At 36.9% G+C, this 25459-nt stretch overlaps 1 protein-coding gene across 5 annotated transcripts; it reads right to left on the bottom strand.

The window, feature by feature from the left end:
- Nucleotides 1–689: 689 nt before the first annotated feature.
- On the bottom strand, nucleotides 690–25409 carry USP16 (ubiquitin specific peptidase 16). 5 transcript variants are annotated; one of them, XM_033122809.1, is made up of 19 exons: nucleotides 25255–25388; nucleotides 24290–24474; nucleotides 22263–22364; nucleotides 20364–20542; nucleotides 17664–17767; nucleotides 16804–16907; nucleotides 15680–15867; nucleotides 14808–14903; nucleotides 14072–14202; nucleotides 13672–13759; nucleotides 12352–12430; nucleotides 10935–11026; nucleotides 10526–10582; nucleotides 9431–9607; nucleotides 5668–6328; nucleotides 4521–4615; nucleotides 3776–3862; nucleotides 1204–1360; nucleotides 839–1098 (listed from the first exon to the last, which is right to left on the bottom strand). In XM_033122809.1, exons 3-19 carry the CDS (start codon nucleotides 22321–22323, stop codon nucleotides 974–976), a joined length of 2481 nt encoding a protein of 826 aa, XP_032978700.1. In that variant the 5' UTR covers nucleotides 22324–22364; nucleotides 24290–24474; nucleotides 25255–25388; the 3' UTR covers nucleotides 839–973. The 5 variants fall into 5 exon arrangements, with proteins under 5 accessions (XP_032978709.1, XP_032978700.1, XP_032978692.1 ...); XM_033122818.1 differs by lacking the exon at nucleotides 24290–24474 and having other exon boundaries at nucleotides 690–1098; nucleotides 15680–15864; nucleotides 25255–25409; XM_033122801.1 differs by lacking the exon at nucleotides 24290–24474 and having other exon boundaries at nucleotides 25255–25392.
- Nucleotides 25410–25459: the final 50 nt, after the last annotated feature.

Here is a 25459-nt window from a genome sequence, read left to right as displayed (position 1 = left end):
AGTCAGTTTTCATAAAGCAGATCGTATTTTTCATTAAGATCAGTAAGGAGTTTTGAAAAAGCAAAGAACATTGTAAAAAGTTAAATTACCTGATTTTATGGGATGTGTGCTACTATATGTGTTGGTTATATAAGGTTCTTGGATAACACTGAAATTTTATAGTTCTAAGTATTTCAAAGGAGTTTTGGAAGTGGTATGGCTGACTAGGTCTTAGATAAACTCAACAAGTGTTAAGAACAAGACCTCCCCCTTGACTATAGCAAAACTTCAGTGTACATCAAAGAAATCCTAATAGAACCTTAAGGAAGTTTAGATAGGCTTGGTATCCTTATGGCTCTTAGGGTTGCATTCAACTCAAACTGGCTGGCTAGGTGAAAAGGAATTTATTAGGTGGACGTTCACAGGCTTTCTCTGGCATGCTGGCATTAAGGGGACCTGGTACCCAGTTACTGAGTCCCACAAGTTTCTACCTTGAGCCAGTTAAGCAAGTGCTGAGTTAGGCCTACACGCCAGCTCATGCCCACAGTATGGTATCAGAAGAATTCCAATATCATTATAGCTATGCTTATAAAATTAACACCCTTATCGTGAATTTTCATTATCTAGACAGTTTGAAACATTTTTTAAAATACTACCTAGTAGGGTAAGTCAATACAACTTAGGGTTCTAAGTAATAAAACAAGTTTTGGGGATAAGTCAGTTTATTGATGTCATAATCCACCACCCAGACATACTAACCAGAGGACTTACTTCAGAATCCTTCCCAGAAACTGAAAGTAAAAATAACCACTATGACACTACAAGGCCAATGTAAATTTATAGGTATTTTTCCCTTCAATATTTCAATAAACATGATTTCTTCTGGTATTTAATTTTAAGTGAACATGATTTACAGTCAGTCTTTACTTCTTTATTATTACAGCCGTTATAAAAGCCAGGAATGTGTTTCCAGAGGAAACACTTTATGAAATCGTTACAGTATTCTCTCATAAAACAGGAGGTATGCTTGTGAGTTTAGTACTTTAGTGGTGGGCACAGCTTGCACATGTGTATCGCTGATGTGAAACCACTGCCCTTTGGTTGATTCCATTTCAAAATCTGTCAAGGAAATGTAAAAGTAAGTATACGTGGAAAGATAACAAGTTTGTTATTTTGGTTTTGCCATATATGTGCTGAATACCGGAATTTTGCATGACATCTTACCGTGTGGAATATCACCGTGGAGAACAAGGTTAGAGAGGTGACTGTTCGCTGTTCTTGCCTTGGCATAGGCAGTGTAATGCCCTGACCGCATGGTACCACTGTGTTCAACCACTCCATATAAGGAATACAGTATCCTTGTGTTTTCTTCAGCAACATTCTTTAAAAATGAACAGAATTCATAAGTTAGTTCTAGTCCCCTTTATACAGATACTGTTGGCAAACTAAGCAAAGGGTTTCTAACCTTCACTGAGAATGCAGAAATCATGAGTCTGAACTTGACTATTTTCTCCCGACCTTGTCTCAGCCTACTGAGTAGTGGCACACAGTCTTAGAAAGGTGCCACTGCCATTTCCCGCAGGAAGAACCATAAACCAAGGCCACTTGATGTAATCAGTTTCCTGGCCGAGAAACAAATAACAGCTTGCAAGAGTTTTCTCGTTTAGCCTCGCCTTACCCCCAGCCTCTTAATCTCTACTGTTGCCCTGCCCTCATCTCCCACTTCAGGAAAACAACCTAAACAACTACAAGTTGCCCATTCTCACGAAGACGAAGTATTCTCTCCCTTTGGTTCAGAGATGACACTCCAATTTGGTGTCCTCATCCCAGCCCCTTTAGCCTCCTCTAGGGTCTTAATCAATTATTTTTATTTTCTTTGTACCTTCAACTTCTAGATTTTCCTCTTGGGACTACTCCAAATGTACTTAAGTCTCCCAGACTTAAAAAAAAAAAACAAAAAACTTCATGGATCCACTACTTTTCTTTTTCAACAAAGCCTCTAACATATCAACATGCTTTATCTCCAATATACTCATTTCTTTCTCAATTTTCTCATTTCTTAATCTTTACTGAAGTTACCAACAAGTCTTGAAAAATTTACCATGACCTCTAGACTGTCTAGTCTTTTTCACTGATACTCTTAACAATGATGGCACTTGGCCCTTTCCTTGAAACTTGAACACAGAAATGGTATTTATACTAAAGATGGATTCCTGATTACCTTGTATTCAGAACTAATCCAACCAAAGAATTTTTGCCAGTGAAAGTATCCCTGGCCTATGGTGAGAACACAAAAATAACTAATTCACTACCCACCAGCTCTGAAACACCTTGCTTGGAAAATTTTAACTTTGGGAGAAGGGATTTCCATCATTTCAAATGTTGTAGATAAAGATATTTAATGTTTATACTGAAATATTTGATATGTGAGTATATAATAGTTACAACGTTCCCCTGTAAGCTCTAAATCTGCTCATCCTGACTCCCCAAATTCTTCAACATAGAGATTTGCTGAGATCCTTGGTCCTCTTCTAGCTATGCCTCTTCCACTCAGATGCTCGCCGGAGTTCTGCCTTAGCCACCTCTTCTTTCCCTCTCCATGTTCTACATGAGATCCTCTCCTCTCAGTTTTAACCATCACCCATGTATTTATTTCCAGATTCTCATCTCCATCCCTAACCTCTCTGCCCTGGGCCTCGGGTACATCCAAATGCTTTCTAAACGTAACAGCCACATGAATATCTCAAAAATATCTGAAAGTCAGTGTATCTAAACTGAACTCATCCTTTCTCCACCTCCCAACGTGCTCTTCCTGCATTTCCTGCCTCAGTTTATGGCACTCCCCTCGGCCCATACACCTAGTCACTCAGCCAGGCCCTGGGAATCATGCTCAATTCCTCTTTCTGTGTCACCCGCAGCATCCACTTACAGGCCCTGCCTTATTTTCCAGAGCCAGTTGATCCTGAGCCTGCTTAATTTCACCTCTTGAAATATTCCTTCAATCTCCCCCTCCCCTGCCCTAGTTTACGCCCTCATCATCTACTGACTGAGGTAAGTCAACAGCCTCCTAGTTTCCCTGCCTCTAGTCATTTCCTCCTAAAAAGCCAGCCTCCCTCCATGCTTCAGCAGGTAACCCGTGGAATACATCTGGCCATGACCACAGCTTTCAACTCTTGAGTGGCTGCCCACTGCATACCTAATAAAGCCCACATTCCTCACCGTGATAACCCTCCAAAACCTCATCCCTCTCCCACGTCTCTGGCTTCAACTCCCAACGTTCCCCTGTAAGCTCTAAATCTGCTCATCCTGCCAATCCCTGGCACCCACCACACTGCTGCCTTTGCTCCTGCTGTTCCCTCTGCCTGGAAAACACGTTTACTCTTGATTCATCCTACTAACGAGCTGAGACATGGTCTACTTCACAGAGCCTCCCCTGAACCACCTACATGCGGGGATAAGTGCACACCACCCCTGAAACAGACCCATCTTAACATAATCATATGGAATTGAGATTATCCATTAATATACCTGCTCACCTTTAGTTCTGTACCCTCAGCTCCCAAAGCAATGTCTGCCACAATAATGGGGGTTCAAAAAAATGTTGAACTGAAATAATAAACCTAATGTTCAAAATGATTCATTTCAGATCTTGAAATTATAAAGGTACAAAGATCGAAGACCCACTCTATTCAGTAATTCTTACCAACTTCACACTTAATGCGAGTTGCTGTTGTACTATTTGATAAGCTCTGATTTCCCTTTAAAGGATTTTCCAAAAAAGACCACTGTTACTTACCTTACATTTAAGGGTACAAAAAGGAGCCAAATCTAAGATTTCCGGAAATTTTATGTGTTTGTTAATTTTGCGTAGGTTAAAACCAGCCTAAAAAAGAGGGGTAGCAGATTAAGATCTTTTCTTGGAAAAGCTGTACACATCAAATAAACTAGTCTCACTCTGATGCCCAAAAGAATACCAATATCCAGCGCTAATTCAATCTTCCTAGGCGACTCTCTCTCCCTGATCACTAATTGATTTCAAGTTGGTTTCTTTTTGCTCAGTGTAACACTGACACATGCACGCGCGCACACACAAACACACACACACACACCACCCCCACCCCAACCCAACGCATTAAGAAAGCTGCTCCTGTAAGAAATTTTGGGTTTTTTTTAAAGAAAATTCTTGATGTTTCTGCTTAAAGCCATCCAGAAAAGCCAGATTAGACCAGAGATTTTTAAACCTGAGCAATCACAGAATACTTTTCTGTGAAGCGCACGTTCCCAGCCTTACACTCTAACCAGGTGCAGTGTGTTGTTCACAGAGACCCACCCAATTAGTCAAGCCCATAACCACCATAGGAGGGAAAACATTCTGAAGGTACTTTGGAAATTTGGAACTGAACTTGACAATTGTACTGCTCATAGCAAAAGTCTTCCAGGAGAGATGGAGTCACCAAAACAGTGAAAAGCCAAGGTACTAATGTCTTTTTGTCCAATAAGATACCACACACAAGACAAATTTTAAAACAAATAAGGGGTACCTGCTGAAATCTCTTTAAATGAAGAGTGAGAACAGGAGGAGCAAGAGAAATTAGCATCTGCTTTTTGGCATTAGTGTAAACATGTTTCTTTTCACCTAAAGAAAAAAAAATTTTAGCAGTGTGAAAATCATTTTAGAACTTTAAAGCATTCAGTTGCTATAAAATCACTTCAAACATCTAAAGCAAGGATCAGTAAACTTTCTGGAAAGGACCAGATAAATATTTTTAGCTTTGTGGACCAAGACCAAATCAAGGATATTTTGTAGGTATTCATATATGAGAAAAACTTCCACAAATTTTTACTGATGGAATTCAAAAACTAGTACTATTTGAGTATGACAGAAAAGAATGGAATTACTTTTGGAGAAATAACATTTCATTAATTGGGAATTAAAGTTAGTGTTCTCTACCATAAAATCATTTTCAAGTATTCTATAAGAAACACTTTTAGCTCAGAGACCATACAGACGACAGGCCAAATTTGGCCTGTGGACTGCAGTTCGCTGAAACCTGCTCTAAACAGAGGTGCTATGAAATTAACATAATTTGCTTTTTGTACTGACATGAAAAGATATTAAAAACTAGACTTTAAAAATGGTTCACCAATTCTAGTAAGAATCATTAGGCATCCATGATCTCTTCCCTATTCCACTTACCCAAGCTGGGGAAAAAACAAAAAAGAGGAAGGAAATTATATCTTTGTTCTGTATTTGCGGGAGATTGTAAGACAGCCCTGTCCTGCCAGCACCTTGCACTGGGCATGTCACTTTAGCACACTGAAGAATTAAAGTGTGGCTTCCAGGGAAATGAGGGCCATCGCAAACGCTGACCAGAGACTGAGGACACAAAGCCGTAGCCGCTATCTGTTAGGGTCCTGCTGTGGTAACACGCCAGTGGGATGGTTCACCCAACAGGGACAGGGTTCCGAGAGCAAAGTGTCCCACCTTAGCTGCTGTTGGGATGCGACAGAGTACTAGCCCCTTCAATACACTTCTGCTTACCCATCCTTCCATTACAATATTTACGGAGAAGAGGGGACTTAAGGATGCCATCCAAAGCAGATCCAGTGAAACAGGAACACCCACCTATGTCGTGCAGTGTGTGCCCCTGAACACTAACTGTGCTTTCAGGGAAAGAATCTCAGTACCTTTCAGATTTGCCTTTGGTACATTATACTGTCTCCGTGTGCATACTTCGCAGAGCAGTTTGTTAGCATCTCGGAGTTTCTCATTTCGGGTGAACTGATACAAACAATGCTGGATTGAACACTCATCAGTACTGAAAGCCTCCCTGTTTGCAAGAGTACAGAAAGCAGTTTCTGGATCTTCGTTTACAACCTCATACACCTGGGTCCCAGTATGACTGTCATTCAGAAGCTCTATATTTATATCATCAGGTTGAAGAGCAGCATCCAAGTGAAGGTTTTTCAAACCACTGGAAATGTCCACTTCTCCATTGCTCCCTTCTTTCTCAAAGGCACCGTTTAGGTTCCTAGCACATTCACTGGGAGAAGATGACAAAATCTCCCCATCATTATCCATGATGACATGTTTCGTATCTACTCCCTCTGTGGATTTTTGATTGTCAGTTACACTTTCTATTCCTTTTTCTTGGCCATTCAAATCTTTCTGATTAACACAGTATTCTTTATTTGTAACTTCCTCTTTTGAGATATGGTCAGATTTAATATCCACTTCTCCCTGAGGTGACATTTCAACGTCACATTCATTATCTTCAGGATGGTCAATGGTACAGATATCATTTAAATGAAGAAATTTTCCTTGAATTTTTTGTTGCCTTCGCTGATTCTGTGTAGGAAGTACAAAATATTTTTTTAAAAATTAGACTGAGAGGAAGAGAAAGAGCGTACATGTACCACATCAGGTTATCAATCAAAAATAAATAGTTAATGAGAAAGAGTTCACTCCCAGAATTCTAATCCTAAAAGTTCCTTTAGTCTCAGGGATCAAATAAATTATGAAGAAAAGTTCTTTAATTGCAAGCAGGTATAAACTATTACCATCAAAAAATTATCACTCGGGGACAAATAAAAATGTGCAAAATATGGTCTGTGTTCTAAGAGAAGTGATCTAGTCAGAGGAGTAAAACTGTTCAACCCAAGCAGCCAACTATTAAACCATGTGAGGAATCTGACTATATATGCGAAAAAGAAGGGAAAATAAACTGAAAACACAAGGATAAACAAGTACAAGGTTGCTTTCCACAGGACAGAGGAAAATATTCCGGGAAATGAACGGCCCCAAATTAGGGAGAAAGCAAGGAAGCGACATGTACAGCGGACAGTAAAGGACTTTCTCCCCTAAAATCACTTCTTTGCTATTTTCAGCCTATTCCCAATTTGGGTGGGGGTGGGGTGGATTTCATCAAGATTCCTGTTACTGGAATGGCAAAGACTTGAGGGATTAGCATTTTTGGTTATAACTAAAAGGTCATTCCCGTGAGGAAAACCTGTAATAGCAGAAGGCTCAAGGGCAGCATAGAGGACACAGGACATAAACATTGTCTGATGTGCTTCAGTTAAAAATACATGAAAGAAAAATGGGGAAAGAATATAAGTGAATACTTCAAAGTAAAAGAAACACAAATGGCTCTTAAACATAAACATGCCTAACTTCACTTATAATAAAATTAAACTGCACTAAGTTAATACTGTCCATCTATCAGACTGGAAGAAATCCAGAAGTTTGATAACACTGATGTCAAGATAAGGAGAAACAACAAGTCTCATAAGTTGCTAGTAGGAACATAAGTTGGTAGAACCTTTGTGGAGGTCAATTAGGTAATATTTATCAAAACTACAAAAGCAATCCCTCTTCTCACAATGTACCCTACAGATGACATTTGTACAGTCGTGTGCTGCATAACGACACTTAGGTCAACAATGGTTGCACATGATGGTGGTCTCATCAAATTAAAACAGAACTGAAAAATTCCTATCACCTAGTGATGCTGTCGCCATCATAATGTCATAATACAAACACTGCAAAAATCCACAAGGCTGTGGCTGAGACGGCGAACAACTTAACGTGGGTGTGGGTGAGTATGACCTGGAGGAGCTCCTAGAGCTGGTGCCTGAGGAACCGGCCAATGAGGAGTCGAGGGAACTGGAACAGGAACGCACAGCTGAAGAGGCAAGAGTAAAGGTAACTAACTGCGGGTGAGTAAAAAGAACCCCCAAGAAATTCAGCGAAGGGTTTAGCAGAAGCTTTTGCAGACCTCAACAAGCTCCTTAGAAAGTTTGAAAACATGGACCCCAACACAGAAAGGTTTACATTAACAGAGAGGAATGTTCATGGTGCATTATCTGCTCCAAGCAAATCAATGATGAAAAAAGAAACTAACCAAGCAAACCACCTTGAATATATTTCTGAAAAGAGTGACACGTCCTCAAGAAGGGCCTCAGGCAGGACCCAGAAGAAGATATTGTCATCATAGGAGGGGACAGCTCCCTGTGTCACTGCCCCTAAAGACCTTCCCATGGGACCAGACGTGGAGATGGAGGACAGCGATCCTGATGACCCTGACCCTGTTTAGGCCTGGCTAGGGTGTGCATGTCTTAGTTTTTAACAAAAATGTTTAAACAGTAAAAAAATAAAAAGTTTTAAAAGTAGAACAAAACTTTATAGAATAAGGATATAAAGGAAGAAAAGATTTTTATTACAGCTGTACAATGTGTTTGTATTTTAAGTTAAATGTCATTACAAGAGTCAAAACGCTTAAAAACATTTAAAACTTTATAAAGTAAAAATGTTACAGTATGCTAAGGCTAGTTTATTATTAGAGAAAGCAGAAAGATTTTTTTTTAAAATAAATTTAGTGCAGCCTAATGTACAGTGTTTATAAAGTCTACGGTAGAGCACTGAAATGTCCTAGACCTTCACGTTCACTCACCACTCACTCACTCACCCAGAGCAACTTCTGGTCCTGTAAGCTCCATTCATGGTAAGTGCCCTGCACAGGTGAACCATTTTTTCTCTTTTACACTGTATTACTATACCATTTCTATGGTTAGATGCACAAATACAACTGCCTACAGTATTCAATACCGTAACGTGCTGTACAGGCTTGTAGCCTAGGAGCAATAGGCTGTACCATGGAGTCTAGGTGTGAAGTAGGCTATGCCATCCAGGTTTGTAGGAGTGCACTCTATGACGTTCGCACAACGACGAAATAGCCTAATGACCAATTCCTCAGAAAGCATCCCTGTCATTAAGTGACACATGACTGTATAGGGCTATTCACTGCAGCACTGGCCATTATAGCAAAAGAACACAAACAACTTAATAAATCAATAGAGAAATAGTTACGTGAACTTGATACATCTACAAAATGAAATGTTATACAGCTGTTAAAAAATAAATCTTTGTGTCCTGAAATGGAAAGATCTCCAATAATCTAATTAAGTAGAAACAAAGGAAAAACAAGGTCCAGAACAATATGTATGATTTTTAAAAGGAGGTAAAAACATGACTACCTAATTTGATCATATTTTTCAAAAGAAACTCCAGAAGGAAGCATAAACTGATGAAAGTGGCTATCTGTGTCATAAAAGGACAGGGGTGGAAGGTGACATTTATTATACACCTTTATATATTTTTACATTTTGAATGTCAATGAATGAACAACTCAAAAATTGTTTAAAATGAACTAAAACATTTTTTTAAGTTGTCACAAATAATGCGGGAATAAAAAAACAAACACGACCTTTTCTTTATATATACTCAAAAGAATTTCTCAACAGAGAATAGTAAATGAATTAATTCTGTACTTGCTAAATGAAAGTGCTGTATATAAAATAAGAGACATGTTTAGCAATGTCATTCAGACTTCGAACACAATAGTTCAAAATATAAAATCAGAAAAATATGGTTTTGTTCCAAATGACCCACCTTGGCTTGCTTTTTGGCTTGCTTCTTCGCTTTCTTCTGTAAGTGCTTACTTGTTCCTGAAGGAATATCATTTCTCTCTTTTATGTAACTGTCATTATCTTTTTCTTCTTCGCTGTCTTTATCTTCATCCTCCATTGTCTTTTTCAGATTTTTATCATTTATATTTTTCTTACCACTCTTAAAATATGGAGAGAATATGAGCCCAAAACAAAATTTTACAACTACTATTTAGTGAAGAGATTTCATGTTACGTATTTTTCTACTCCTATTTTACACTAGATTTATTTTTCCACAACGTTTGAAAATATATCAAGAATAAAATCCATTCATCTCAAATACTAAAAAGCAATCTTCACATATGAAAAACCCAGTAAACAAACAAAAACAGTAAAAAAAGGTAACTTCACATGCAAGTATAATAAAAAAAAATATAACAAATTTTATTACGTGGAGTATCACGCTGTGATTATGCCCATTTCTAAATGCACTTTCTGTTTATAAGTAATTTATATGTCCCAATACAGGCATTTCTTCTTCTTGTTTTTTTTTTTTTCTTCGCATGTAAATGATAGTTTTAGAGAAAGAGAAAATAAAGTAAATTTGGTAAGGCTTTGATCACTAAGTAACAATAATTAAAGGGACCCTTAAAATTCATATTTAAGTTGAATAATAATTTATTCAATATTCATAGCATGTTCTCTTTTTTCCTACTATTACTGGATAGGAATCAAATTAATATGGCATAAGACTGAGAAAGTCTCTATCAACATTTATGAACTTAAGAGTGAAAGGATTTGTGGTTAGTCTTAATGAAAATAAGCAGTAATTTTTAATGTGAAGAAAATACTTTCCTATATGTAAACTAATCAAGTTAAATATCTATAAAGAATTCTAGACACACCATCCTCTTAAAAAAATGTATTTACTTCATCCTTTACTCAAATCTTTAAAATTCTTCTATCTCAAATACATTAAGAAAAATTCTCTATGGGTTAGTAATGTATAAACTTGGAAAAGGTGACAAGGCTTCCCCCATAAAATCTAACACAGGAAAAAAAAAAATCTGCTTAAATAAAAGAAACTCAATTTTCTTACCTGATCATCTAAAACTGGTAGAGATAAATCAAGGAAAGATTCATGAACCAAGGAGACCTTAACCAACCAAAAAAGAAAACGTAAAAGGAAGGAAAAAGATTTATTTTAAACATTATGTAGTAAGATCATGGGGAAATGGAGAGGGGGAGCTAAGTTTTAAAATAAAGGCTTAAGAAAATAAAGTGAAAATTATACAGCACTGAGGACTCTGGGTTAGGGGAAATGAAATGAAATATTAAGCTGAATTCTTCCAGATATAAGGAGTGCGCATAGTTCCAGCAAAGAACTATGCATCTTTGGATAGTTCAAAAAAGATGATCTTATGAAACTAGAGGTTTCTGTTTTTAAAAGAATCAACTTATAGACTGTACTCTATTTAATGAATAAAATCAGCACTACATCCACTTACAGTTCTGCATTCGTCACACATGATTGTACTAGTTAGTTCACCACCAAAGATGCGGTCCACAAAACTTGGTACTGATTTTTTCTTTTCATAATCTATAAGGGGAAAAAGTTTATCAATTACCCTTATATAATTAACTCAATAAACTAAAACTACTTGCTTACCTATCTAACCCTAAAACTTTTTAATTTTCTATCTCAGACTTGTTTTCCTCTATTCGTTCCCATAATTTTATTTTTATGCTATAGTCAGTAGCATAAACTCTCCACTTTAGAGCGTAACAAAATATAACACAATCACATCTCAGGAAAATGAAAAAAGTTCTCATTCAAGATCTAGTCAGTGGAAAATAAACTGCGCAAGTCAGTGAGACTTTCTGTGTATCACTATTTCCACTAGTAAAATGAGCAGATCCGGCTAGGATGAAGGATATTTTAGCTCACATCCAGCTCTAACATTGTAACATTCGGCAGCAAACTTAGGAAAGAATGCACGTAACTTGCTTTGTGAACTCTGAGGTTGAACTCCATTTAAAATCAAAACCAAAACAAAACAAAAAAAGTGTTTCAGGATAATGTTTCAGACAAAATTCTCTATTTTCCTGTGTTCCCAGAAATAACCTTGATAAATTTAGTATAAGGTGACATAATTTTACTACCTGGTCACTCCATTTTCTAAATACATGAAATTTATAAGCCTTATTCAAATGATAGAAGTCTATTTATACAGAAACACATTTTATGACAGACAGTGTGAGCAGGAATGATCTCTCCATTACTGGCCAGGCCCTACGGGGCACCAAAGAGCAAAGAGTTACTACGTGTTGATTCTAAATTGTGCTTTATAATACAGTAGCCACTAGTCACTTAAATTTAAATTAATAAAAATTAAATAAAAATAAAAAGTTAGCTCCTCAGTTGCATCAATCACATTTCAAGGGCTCAATAGCCAACGGGTGACTAATGGCTACTATATCAGACAGAGTCCGTATAGAAGAGTTCCATCGTCACAGAAAGTTCTACTGGACAGATCTATGCTAAAACTTTTTTTTTAAAATGTCACACAATAATAAGAAAGAAGTAGGCTCCGTGAATAATAAACCAGCCACTGATAACTCGAGCAAGTATAATTCACCTATTACCACTATTGAGAAGTCTAATGAGAAAATAAAATTGTGGTGTCATCATAGCTCTATCTTTACAAATTTCACTGTAATATTGCATAACAAGAATATACCAAAAGTCAAATTTTTCCTAAAATATTCACCGTTGGAATATTGAATATTTTTTTTAAATCATTGGTGATAAAAGAGAAACTATACGTTAATAACCAAGGTTTCAAAATACATGTGCCAGTAACTTTCTCCTAAAGTATAAAGGAATTCAATTATAGTGGTTTAATTCAAAAAGTCAGACATTACCTTTAACTTTGTTTTTTAGTTCTTCATCCAATTTTTCAGTAGAATTACCAAATGCTTTAAGAATTCCTTTACTCACTCTCTAAAAGTAATAAAATGGATATATGTATAACTATTAAACTTAAAATTTTATAGTTATTTTCCTTAGAAAATATGTACTCAAGTCAAGAAAGTGATCAAGAATTAGCTCTGCAAACTTACTGAATAAAACTTAATAATTCAGAAATCGCATTTTTAAAAATTAATTCAAGGAGCAAAAAGTAATTATAAAACAATCACTAAATTGTGAATAAAAGCATTGTCTTATCACTTCAAGATTTTAACCTATTCATGCCCATGCTTTACAAAACATGCTTATCTCCTTTGGAAAGATCACTGAAATATCATGTCCAAGAAGCAGAATGGTTAAATGAGAGCTTTAGGGACAGACTCCAGCACTTAAATCCCAGCTCCATCATTAGTGGGTGACCTTGAACGAGGTACTAAACTTTTCTACATCCTAGCTTCAGAATCTATGGAGGGAGAAAAAGATAACAGCATCTACCTTATAGAACGGTTGTCCTATCTTCGAGGACTGAGTAAGGTAATTCACATAAAATACTAAGAACAGTGGTTGACATTAAATAGGAGCAAAATAAGTATTAGTTATCACTATATTATTACTATTATTAATTATATTCACATCCCCAAATATATTACTTTATATCCTGGCAATTAATAAACATTTAAAAATACAACAAATGTTCCAACTCACAAAATGAATATACAGTAAGTCCTCACTTAATGTTGTCAATAGGTTCTGTGACTTTAAGCAAAATGACGTATAAAGAAACCAATTTTGCTGTAGGCTAATTGATATAAACAAGAGTTAAGTTCCTAAGGTAGCTAACCAATGTTACAATGAAACAACATTATATGAAACGACTGTTATTCATTATTCGAGGACCTGCTGTACTTCCTAGATTCAAATAGCTGTGCTAAATCACCTCAAAGTAAGAGTAAAGGGGCGTTACAACTGGGACCTGTTCTGGGAGAGGCATTTACCAGTCCTGGGTGGCCCTCCTGGTAGAAGCCTGTACAACAGAATCTTTAGACAATGATGCTGGAAATGTGAAACATCAGGAAAAGGAGAATCGTTTCTAATTCTTTTCATTCACTCTAATGATTAAAACATACTGGTTGAAAAGGCTGGTGTAGAAAAGAATCTTAAATACAACGGCCTCAATGACTAGTTTTCATTGCTTTAATAATGCTTAATAAATCAAATGACAGACAAGCTACTGAAGATGGAATTATAAAATACACTGGTCAAAATATGCTAACTTGGTGTTCTTCTGCTCTCATCCCATCCAATAAATAACGAAGCAGCTCCTGGCTGTCTTGCTGCTGATAGCCTTTAAACCGTACTGCTCTACAGAAAAAAAAGAAAGGAAAAAAAAAAAGAAAAGCAATGATGAGTCGACTAAAGTATGAAACTATTTTTACAAAATCTTAGGATCACATCCCAAACCTTGGAGTGTCCTAGTTTCTCAGAATTTCTGGTTAATCCAACAACGCCCTTGGCAGATTTCATTTTCACATAAAGTATGGTTTTTTTAATCCAAATGAAATAAACAATGCTTTAGTATTATGTCCTGGGTCGACTCTAATGCTATTAATTTTTTCACATAATTTCTCACCATCTTACTGATGCACTGAAAGCACAATCAAAGTGGATACTCACTTTTTACAGACCTGAGAAAAGAGTTCTCTAGGTGTCACGACTCCCTTTTTGGTCTCTTGCATCTCATTAAGAAACTGGCTCATGGCTAAAGTAAGAGGGCCTGGAGGCTCGAGGTTTATTTCTAAGGGTTCCTGAATATGGGAATTAAAAAAAAAAAAAATCTTCTTCAGTCCAATTTTGGAATCGTTTATTTCAGCAAAATGTAACTAGTCAATCTATATTGCCAATGTTCCTAACAGAGCTGTCCATTTAAAAGTTCAAAATGCATGTCAAAAGATGTAAGTTTGTGGTCATGAACTATTTTATGAAGACTTCAGTTCTACTGTTTTAAATTTGGATTATTAGGAACTTACTATCTAAAAAGTAAAAGAGCCAAAGCAAAATGTTATTAACAAAAATGGATAAAATTAATTTGGCTACCCAGCATCTAAGTCTCCTGAAAAGATGCTAAAAATAATAATACACGCCCAGGGCATCACAAATATCAACAACATTTAGAAGAAAGAAGCTACTAGAGCACAGCAGAACATGGCATACACATAGCAAATAAATATAAAGACGCTTTCTAATTTCTACTGGTCTGAAAATCTTTAACTGGGTAGCCTAAAACAAACAAAAAAGATGAAAATGAGCTTCAATGCTCTAAAATAATTTAAAATGTCGAGAGAGGACAATTAATATTTTCCTTAATATTCAGAGAGGAAAATTACAGATTATAAAGTTTTAAAGTACATACTGTTAGTGCCAAATCAGGTGGTTCAATTTTTACAATTGTTCCAGACATTTTTACTTCTTTTAGTAGTTCTCTAAGTACTGGTGTCTGTGACAAATTCTGGAATATAGGATGGAAAACGAAAATTATCTAAAGGTAAATCAGTTCATTCAGATATTTTTCAAGTGTCTAGTCTACCAAAACAGAAAATCACTATCAACACTGCAATCTTTATTGTATGTATCTTGGGAAAGAAAAAGTAATGGCATGCTGTGGTCCCCACTTTATTTGGTCATAAATACTTCAGTTCTGAGCTTATTCATCACTCAGAAGGGCATTCTCTCACCACCCCACATGAAGTAGCTACTCTACCACCACTACCATGGTTCTTGCACCACCACTTACCACCACCTGTAACTAGGCACATAATTGTTTCTTCAAGAGCTTCTCCTGTGCTTCCCCTACCCCAGAGCACATTCTGTGAGGGCAGGGGTCATTTTGTTTTGAACCCCACTATACCCTAGTGTATAGCACAGTGTTTTTTACTGGCATGCAATGTAAACATTTCCTTAAATTTTCTTTGAAAACACAGAAATAAGTTACTTACAGGGAAAAAAACTCAATACTGTAATAACAAATATGAAAAAACATCTTATAATATTAGGAAAACACTAGATTTTTTTTTTAACTTTTTATTTATTTTAAGTGTGTTTTTCTAAGCCCCCTCGGTTCCAAGCAGTTGTTTCAATCTAGTCATGGAGGGCGCAGCTCACAGTGGCCCATGTGGGGATCGAACCGGCAACCATGGTGTTAAGAGCACCGTGCTCTTAACCAACTGAGCTAAATGGCTGCCCAACACTAGACTTTTTAAAGGGGGAAAAAGTTAACACTGGCACCTGCATTACTGCATTGAAGAAACATGTATTTCCCAAATTACTGAGTCCTTTCACAGTTATTTGGGAAGTAGAATTCGCAGGAGCATTTTCTTTAGCCATGTTTTCCTTTTTTTCTCTCTCTTGTTCATTTTTACTCTCCTTTTCTAATTTTTTATTTTCAAGTTCAATGTTGCCATTATCTTTTGCTGCTTTAGGGGGAAAAAAAGGAAGGAGAAAAGATTTAGCAAAACATGTAATACAGCCATGCCAAATGCAAAGTTATTCTTGGGACAAAGTACTAGAATTTGTGAATTTTACCTAATATTATTTGCCACCTGTTTGATTTTTAAATGTTTTCCAATAAATATAAGTAAATTACCATCAAGAGAGAATAGCTAATAAATAAAAAATATTCAGAACTGATGTAAGCGTTCATTTGACAAATGAAACCAAGTAGGATATGCTTTAGCATAAACCCCTTTTTTTATGCATAAGTTTTTGGGTTTTTTTGTTTTTCTTTTTTATAAATGAGCATACCTCACCTTGTGAAATTGGAATACAAAGCAAGCAAGGAAAGAATATGGACATGAAATAAAATTTTTAATGAATTCTGTGTGTCAAAAACAAATCCTGAGGTTAAGAACGAACAATTCTGGCTCTGCCAAAGATACTTCTGTAACCAGGCTAGTCTAAACAAGCTTAATGGTCAGGAGGCATGCTGACCCAATTAATTTAATTATGCATGAAAAATACCTGAGAAGTATCCGGCCTTTTGAAGGAGTTACAAGTACTTTACTTTTATATCATCCAAATAAAAGCAAGAAAAGTAAATTAAGTAAAAAAAGTCCATCTTAAGCCCCTGTGCCAGGGTACGGGAACAGGACGTTATTGCCCTGCCTATTACTTAGTCCAGACTTTTCATCACATCTGACTGGATAATTTCTCAGATACCCACCTTAGAATTATCTACATTCTTTGTTCTACATTCTTAATCAAAAAAATAGTTTCATAGTTTGAAATCAACCATAATTAATGTTATTCAGCTACATGTAATGCTGGGCAATACAGTAAATTAATCTAAATATCAGCAGATATATATAAATCAACATTACAGTAGATATTAGGAAATAACTGATATTTCTTACCTGCTTTTGGAGTTGCAATACCAGCTTGTTTCCTGACATAATCAACCACCTGACCCAGTCTGTTTGAACTACAATACTGGACCTCATCATCACAAAGGTAACACCTGTGTCCCAAAAGACCGCAGAGAAGAAAAGTGACAAAGTGACAACCAAAAAAGGGGACAAATTATTATTCCTGGAACCCAAAGTGTGTAACCATTACATTATTCTACTAGAGAAACTGAAAATAAAACTATTTTCCATATTAACTCTGGTTTACTGTTAATAAGATTAGCCCAAATTATGGCTACATTGAAATACTGTGAAAAGACCCCAAACATTTTACTGAAATGGCTATTTATAACATTAAAATGAAAAGTTTTTTCTATACAAAACACAGACCCTGCATCATCAAAATTAACAAATTTTATAACTGACAGATGATGTTCAGTGAACACTGCTCTGTAAGTGGTTTTTAAAGATGTGAAAATTTGTGTTAAATGGTGTTAAAACGTAAGAAATACCAGCCTGACATTTATTTATAAGCACATTCATTGCCAAATTTTTCCTATATTCTCAGTTTTTCTGGAATTTGTTCTGTGTCCCAACTTTTAAACTAAAAACCTGCCATATGCTTTATAGTATCACAAGCAAGAAAAAAGGGTGAAGATTCCTAAGTTTTCTACATGACACAATGGTTGTGTTTGTACAATACTAAGCAAAAGCTTTTCATAACACCACATTCTCTAGCCTTCTGATAGTGATGGGACTTAAAGAAACACAAAAATTTAAACTTTCTTGCTCCTTAAACATTTCAAATAGCTCCACTCTGCAATATTTCAAATAATTTTCAGTCAATGGGCACAGGCGTTGAAACTCACCATACACTCCACGTATCCAAACTAAGAACCAGACAGTGAGGTTCAGATCTTGGTGTCAAATAGTGCTTCAGCGCGTGCTGCTCCTGCGAAGTTCTGCCGCAGCCCTAGAGAATCATAACCATCAATCTCAAAGGCACACAAATTCACCCAAAGAGAAAAGAACTCATAATCTATAATAAACAAGAAAGTGGCTCAAGAAATTCTGCCATTCTCACAATTTTGAAAATAACATGTTCGACTCTAAAGAGAGTCTAGATTTTTGTTAAAACTTAAATATGAATAGGCAACCGAGGCCGCTGAGGAAGGTCCTTCGAGAACCATGCACCCACAGTGCTCTGCGTCTCCAACCTGTCTGTTCCAGTCCCAGTTGGACCATGCTAATTCAGTCACTCGCTAGGTCCAGTTTGGACTCTTCAGCAGCTTCCTAAATATTTCCCTAACTTCAACCTCTTTCTTCACATGCATATGTTTTCAGTTTACTGTTCCTAAAACTAAGCACTGTTCGTGTACTCAATCCAAAAATTACAAATTGCTCTTAAACTCCTAATCAACAACACTGATAGCCTCTGACCCCAATCTACCTTCACAGGGTTAGCGCCCATAATTCACCTATTCACATACCATCTACCAGCTAAACGCACTCAGCACCTTCACAATAGTTTTGTCCCCGTTATGCCACTTGTCTTGGGATCCTTTACCATTCCTGCCACTGATGGACTCCCACCCAGTCTCCAGGATGTTGCTCAAAGGCTATCTCCTCTCAGAAGAACTACCTTTATCCTCCTAGATGACAAAACACATTCTTCCTATAAACACACTCCCATCAAACATGATGCAAATTCCTGGAGGTATTCCTGATTTTCTTCCTTCAAGCTGTTAATGTTTACATCATTTCTCCCTTGGACTATAAATCCCGAAGGCACAAAATCCAAATTAATCTATTATCAACATAATCTAGCAAATGGATGGAGGTCGGTAAGTATGAATTGAACAAGTAAATGAGAGATTGTTTACCTACAAGATGTATAGGCTTATTCATAAAAGAACATGACCAGATTTCCTGCCTCCAGCTAGTTAAATCACTGCTAAGAAACACATCTTCACTGTGTATCTGTCTGAACCAGGCCAGCAACTACCTGAGACTATAGCACCTTAAGTGGTCTTGTTTCTATTGTAGCTAAAAATATACTTTGAAGGGAAGATATTCATCAATGTCTCCTAATTCCTTAACTATGCTATCGAATACTACTCATTTAATTTATCCCATTCAACATTTGATTCTAAAATTAAGGAATTAAATTTGATATTAATTTTGAAAATTATGACGCCATCTGAGACCATTTGAAACAATGAGATGAGCTGTCTTAAGACAACCGTTGAGGTTAACTTGCTAACAGTGCAAAAAATAACTATAGTGGAAAAAAAGTTAACAGTTAATATTGATTGATTATAGGAATTAATTAGGTAGCAAAATAAATAAAATTTATAATAGGAAATGTATTCTGGAAAATTTGAAATAGCAAAATAAATTTATGCTCACCAGGTGTATTAAAGAGGTTCAACGAAAACCTTTCAAATACAAATAAATATGTTCTTTGCTAACATATAAATTTAATTGCCTGACCAACATATCACTATTCACCTATCAGAATGGCTGAAATAAACAACTAAATGCTGACAAGGATGCATAGAAAGTGGATCACTCATACATTGCTAGTCAGAATATAAACTAGTACAGCCATTTTGGAAAACAGTTTGATAATTTCTTAAAAAACTAAACATTTAATGACCATATGACCCAGCTATTTTACACTTGGGACATTTTTCCCAGAGAAATTAAATTTGAAATTCAAAAACTTGAGAACAGATGTCCATAGCGGCTTTATTCACAATTGCCAAAAAATGGATCAGCCCTGATATCCTGCAAAAGGTAAATAAATAGTGGTACATCCATATCATGGAGTACTACTCAACAATAAAAAAAAGAAGAAACTATTGATACACACAATTTGGATGAATCTTTGGTGATTATGCTAAGTGAAAAAAAGCCAATCCCAAAAGGCTGTATATTGTATGGTTCCATTTCCTAACATATAAACCTGACTTGCCACCACTAGGATGACAAAGAGGTCCTGACCTTTAGTACCATGGCATACCTGTGAGCTGCTCTGCCACCCAGATACCTCCCATCCCTAAGTCCAAGGCACTCCTTCCCGCAGCTACCAAGAATGTGGCCTCCTGACAGCTCACAGCTCAGTCTGTCCATCCCCAGGAATTATGGTCAGTGGAAGGGAGCTGCCTTGGCCAAGGTCAGTGGCCTACCCCACTCCCCATGGGCAGCCCAGATCCAATGATGGGTCTACGCACAAGTACAAAGGCCTAGCCCCTTGCCTCAATGCAGGACATCCCTGAAGGACAGAGTTCATTGTGGGATCAGCTGAGGCCCCGTAGTCCTGCCTCTTTGTTCAGCTTCTCCCTCTGCCTAGTCCTGCTTCCCTCCCAGTTTTCCTGGTAAAAATGCGGTGAGGACACACCCCTGTAAACCACCTAAATCTCACAAACCTCAGTCTCAGAATCTGTTCCCCAGGAAACATGACCTATGCCAGCTGGCGTCCTACTTACCCACGCTGTACTTAGGTAATACTTCTAAAAACATTCAGAGTTTTATAAAATCCCATGTAGGTCAAAATATAAGCATACCTGATGGCCACATTTAAGACATAGCCAAACTGAAGGGTTTTCTTCTGTTTCATCTTCAGATTTATCTTTTACTTTATTGTCCGTCTTACAATCTTGGCAAATATTCCATTCCACATTCACTAAAGCCTTTTTCAAATTACTTTGTTCCAATCCTTTTCTAAGGTGTCTGCACATAGGTTCTATTAAAACAATAAAGGAGTACAGAAGTAAAATATGGCTTTCTTCAGATAATCTTAAAACTTGCTCTTCATTTGAACTTCAAGAATGAATTTATACACAAATTGTTAATCTGAAAACTTAAAATTTTTGCTTCATACTTGAATATAATAAGATGATTCGGTGAGAAAGAGATTTTATACAAATTTGAAATTTTGCTTTGTTTTGACATCCTAGATATAACCACCACCACCCCAAATTCACTTCAATTTAACTCTTTCTTTTAATTAAGGTCTTTCATCATATTTATTATTCTCTTTATTTTAAAAGGTTTGTAGAGAAGGTCTTTCATTTAGTCAGCAATACAACTACCGAAGGCCTGGGACTGTGGGAGATGCCAAGGAAATTAAAACTGACCAAGCTACAGAGCTCTTCTCTTAGAGTAGCTCACATTCTGGCAGGAGAGGCAGATAAATAAATAAATGCATAAGAATCTCCAAAGCACCTTATAGCAGTACAAGATAAGGCAAAGGTCAACGAAACTTTCACAACTATAGACAGTACAGTCAACAAAAGTTGAACGTCTGTACAGTCTTATAAGATATTAACAGTAAGAAAAATTACTGGTAGGAAGTACTTACCATGAGCCTGAGAGTGTGCTAAATGTTTTACATACATTATCTCACTTCATCCTCACAACCATCCTAGAAGCAAGTCACTGCCATCCTCCATGACAGATGAGAAAACTAAGTTTTAGTGCCCAAGGTCACAAAACTACTAAGTGGCCAAGCCAGAATTTGGACTCAAGTCTTTTTCACTTCAAAGCTCACAGTTTAAAGTGTTTTTTACTCAAGGAGCAAAAACAATCTGAAAAGGACATATCCCAGGAACAAAGGCATGTAGGTATAAAATGTAAAAATGCAGGCTATCTCCTCAGAATGGCAGTCACACATGTGTAAAAACAAACAGCTGGACCTGAGACTGAAAAGGCTTTTGGGACCAGATCGGTAAAGTGCTTTGTAAGCCACTGTAAAGGGCTTCAGTTGTTTCTGGAACCCTGGAGGTTAAGAAACTAGTCAAGGGGCATAATTAGCTTTATGTCCAATGAACTTGCACCAAGAGAATATAAATGCAAATGAGATCATGTAAAAAACTACTAAATCCCAGTAAGTAGGCAAAGAAACACAAACTAAAACAGAAGATACTCCTTTTCAACTAGCAAATCAGCAAAGATTTTTACAAATGATATTATAATCAGTATTTAAAAAGTTCAAGGAAGTAGGCCCTTTATTATGCTGCTAGGGGGCCTGCAAGTTAGTAAAACATTTCTGGAAGGCAATTTGGCAATAGAACCAAAAGACCCTTGAAAATATTTATATTATTTAACAATTCTAACTCTAGGATCTATACTAAGAAGATAAGCGGATATGCACAGAGATTTAGCTGTAAAATGTTTACTATCGCTCCATCTATTAACACTGAAAAATTAAAGGTTACCTATATTTATAACAATAGATTTATTACCTAAATAAATCATGAAATACGCACCCATGGTCTTTTACATCAATGGAGTAATCATGCCATTAAAATGCTGAAGACTATTAAATGACATAGATATAAACAATAAATTGAAATGCAAATTACAGAACAATAATATACACTTTGATCCCAGTTTTACATATTAAATATATGTCCATTTAGATATATAAACATTGCTTTAAAGGTTCAATTGGGGAAATATACCTAAAGATTCAGAAGAATCATCAATTGGAACAGTTTTTCCCTTTGTCCGTTTCTTTCCCATGTTGGCACTTTATGGATTACTTACTGACACAAAATAACAATCTAGAAAACAAGATAAAGTTAGCTTGACAAAAAAAAAAGTTTGTTTTATATTTCTCTAAGTAATATAACTCAGCCACATATAATATTTTGCCTATCATACTTTATAATTTATAAAGGCCATTCACATACATCATCTGGTTTTCAATAAAAACTCTGAAGTAGATAGAATAGATAGTATTACTCCTGTGATTCATAGATCAGGAAACTGATTCTTAGTAAGATTAATAGGTTTTCAATAAATGTAAAGGTCAGGAGAGAACCTACGTATTCTTATACAGATCTTGAAAAGTCTCAGCACTTTACACTATTTGGAATTCAACTCACTACATTAATGAATGGAATGCTGGTGGCATGTTTAAACCTCAGCTGATTTCCTTTTCCTCTAAACTACCTTTCTTAGTTCTGCAGTCTATGCAAATTAAATTGATAATTTCTCTAAGAAAAATTAAAAATTCTGAAAACAAACTCCTAACAGGAGTTAGAAAATTTTTCAAAATAATTTCAAGACCAAATACAAAAAGTGACACACTGTTCTGCATTCTCCACACCAGAATTCCCTATGGATATTAACCAAGAATTGATTATAACTGTATTCTCAACTATTTATATTACATTACTGCCAAATCAATTTGGAATACTATGACAAATCTAGCTGTACATCAACTCTTCACCTCTTTAGTCAACAATTCAAAACCAGCAAATGTGAATAGTGCTGAAAGTACATACAGGTCCACCTAGCTTTAAATAATAGCAATGATTTTGAAAAATTGTATCTAACATACATTACAGTAACTTAGTGTCAAAACCACTTAAATTTCTACAATGTTATCCGATCTGGGATGCTTATTAAAATTCTTATTACATAAGTGGAAAGACTTGGAACATATGTTTTGAAACACTTCCCCATTAATTCTGAAACTTAGCTGTCATCCTGCTCTGTCTTAGTCTTAGGAGTATTCCTCTTTTAGCTCTTAATGGGTTAGTGTCACTAAAGGTAATTCAAAAACGTTTGCATGAAAAATAAGTGCCACATCGAGTAACTGCTAATCTTTACAAAGATAATCTAAAATGTAACAAGTTTCATGTTTACAAAGCAAATGAATAAACAACAAAAGAATACAAAGTATATAGATACATTTAAAACGAGGTATATTTTATGTGCTTTTTCTCATCCCAAAGACAACATTTAACTTATCTTACCCGGAATTATAGATCTTAGGGGAAAAAAACAGCACCCACATTCTTCCTTCCAATCAAACTCCCTCTAATCTGTGCTGCATTTTAATACCAGATATACCTTCCAATAATGCCATTTCCATCACTTCACTCTCTTGATTGAAAGTATTTAACAGTTTTCCAGTCCACACTCCTCAGCCTTGCGCTCATGGTCCTTTAGAAATTGTCCCCAATGCTCTGGCAATTCTGACTCTCACTACTTCTCAAAAAGAACCACTAAAGTTTAACTATATGATGCTTTTGACCTCCAAAGCCCTTTCATAAACATTCTCTCATTTGCTTTTCACAACAACCCTTTAAATAGAGCATTTCACTAAAGGAGGAAACTCAAAAGCAAAATGATGAAAGATCACTGGAGGTCAGAGACAGAACTAAAACGGAGGTCTTCCACCACCCCACCCCCACCCCCCGCCCCCCAAAATCACCACTCTTTCCATGCCTATCAAGTCAGTCTCTTGGGTATCCTCCACTCCCAAACACCTCGGCCCCACCTCTATGCCTCTGATCTCTAGCTGGGACATTTTTAATCTGGACATGTACTATGTGTCTATCTGGAATCTAAAGTTCTGGGAGAAAGAAATGGTTTTAGGCTTTACTTCTGATTTGGCTACAACACCTAACATAGTGTTAGTACCTAGTAGGTCCTCAAGAAATAATTCTTGCAGGGAAATAGGAAAAAAGAATAGTACCTGATGCAAAAGGATGATTACAAGGTACAAAGGTATGTACATAAGAACGAAGCAACCACGTTCCCGTGAAAAAGAAAAGGGGAAAGGATGAAGTCTGCAGCAGTGAAGGCAGCACTAGCGAATCTGGTTTGAGGACTGCAGTAGCCCAGACTCCAAAGGTAAACTTGAAAGACGAATTGTAACTGCTGCAGGCAGAGGACAGACAGTAGGGGAGTCACTTTAATGCTGTGGATAGAGTTCCAATAAATTTTTGACAAGTATGAAGGACGTCTAATGAGTCATAAGAAAAGAGCACTGTAGGTACCATCAGCTATAAAACATCAATGAATCATATTAAGTTTTTCAGGCGATTCTTCAGATGAGAATTAGCTTCTTAGCCAAATTACTCTTTGCAGGACTCCACACAAAATTCCAACCAAAGCTGGTCTTGCCGGTTCTCATATTAACCCAGTTCCCTACCATCTATGCCCTCCCAGTCTTCTCATGCCTGCTCGGTTCCATTGAAAATGGAAGCGTTTGGAAAACTTTGTCATCAGGTCTTAAACAGGGCTTTCAAATTCTGTGCAGATGTATCCTATCCCAGGGTCATTGAATCGGCTAGGTCCTGCTTTTCCTACGACCCACCACTGGGCCGCGGCAGCAAACCCAGCTCTAACCCGTAGGGTGCCCCCAGTCGCCCGGCGCCCGCCACACCTCCCCTTTCAGTCCAACTGCTCCGCACCCCTGGGGGAACCTCGGGGTCCACCAGGTCGAGAAAGGCGCCACCACCGACAACTCATTGGCCAGCTTCTGGAAGTGACAGGACATAAAGCCAATGAGAACGCGGCACCGGGCCGAGGATGGGTAACGTGCTTAGGGAAGAGGGGCCTTAGACAAGAGAACGAGTTCAGGGCAGAAAATTCGGGCTCTCCGAGCACGGGAAGTCATGCGAGCTGTGACTGCGACTCATTGAGATCAGAACTCACCCACGGCGACAGCGCCCATAACTGCATCCCCTAATAGGCCTTTGGGCTGGGCAGCCAGCTCTGTCTTCCTCCTGGTGACGAATAAAAAGCGACAGAGCCAAAGCCACAGTGACCACTAGAAAGCAACAACTTCCGGTACGGGGCATTATGGGAAGTGACTTTGGCCCCAGGGTCTAGAGGCGCTGACGCTAGTTAGTCGGCGCCT

This window comes from Rhinolophus ferrumequinum, chromosome 2 (genome assembly GCF_004115265.2).
Source record: "Rhinolophus ferrumequinum isolate MPI-CBG mRhiFer1 chromosome 2, mRhiFer1_v1.p, whole genome shotgun sequence".
Lineage (NCBI taxonomy): Eukaryota > Metazoa > Chordata > Mammalia > Chiroptera > Rhinolophidae > Rhinolophus > Rhinolophus ferrumequinum.
This window is presented reverse-complemented; position numbering and strand designations above follow the sequence as displayed.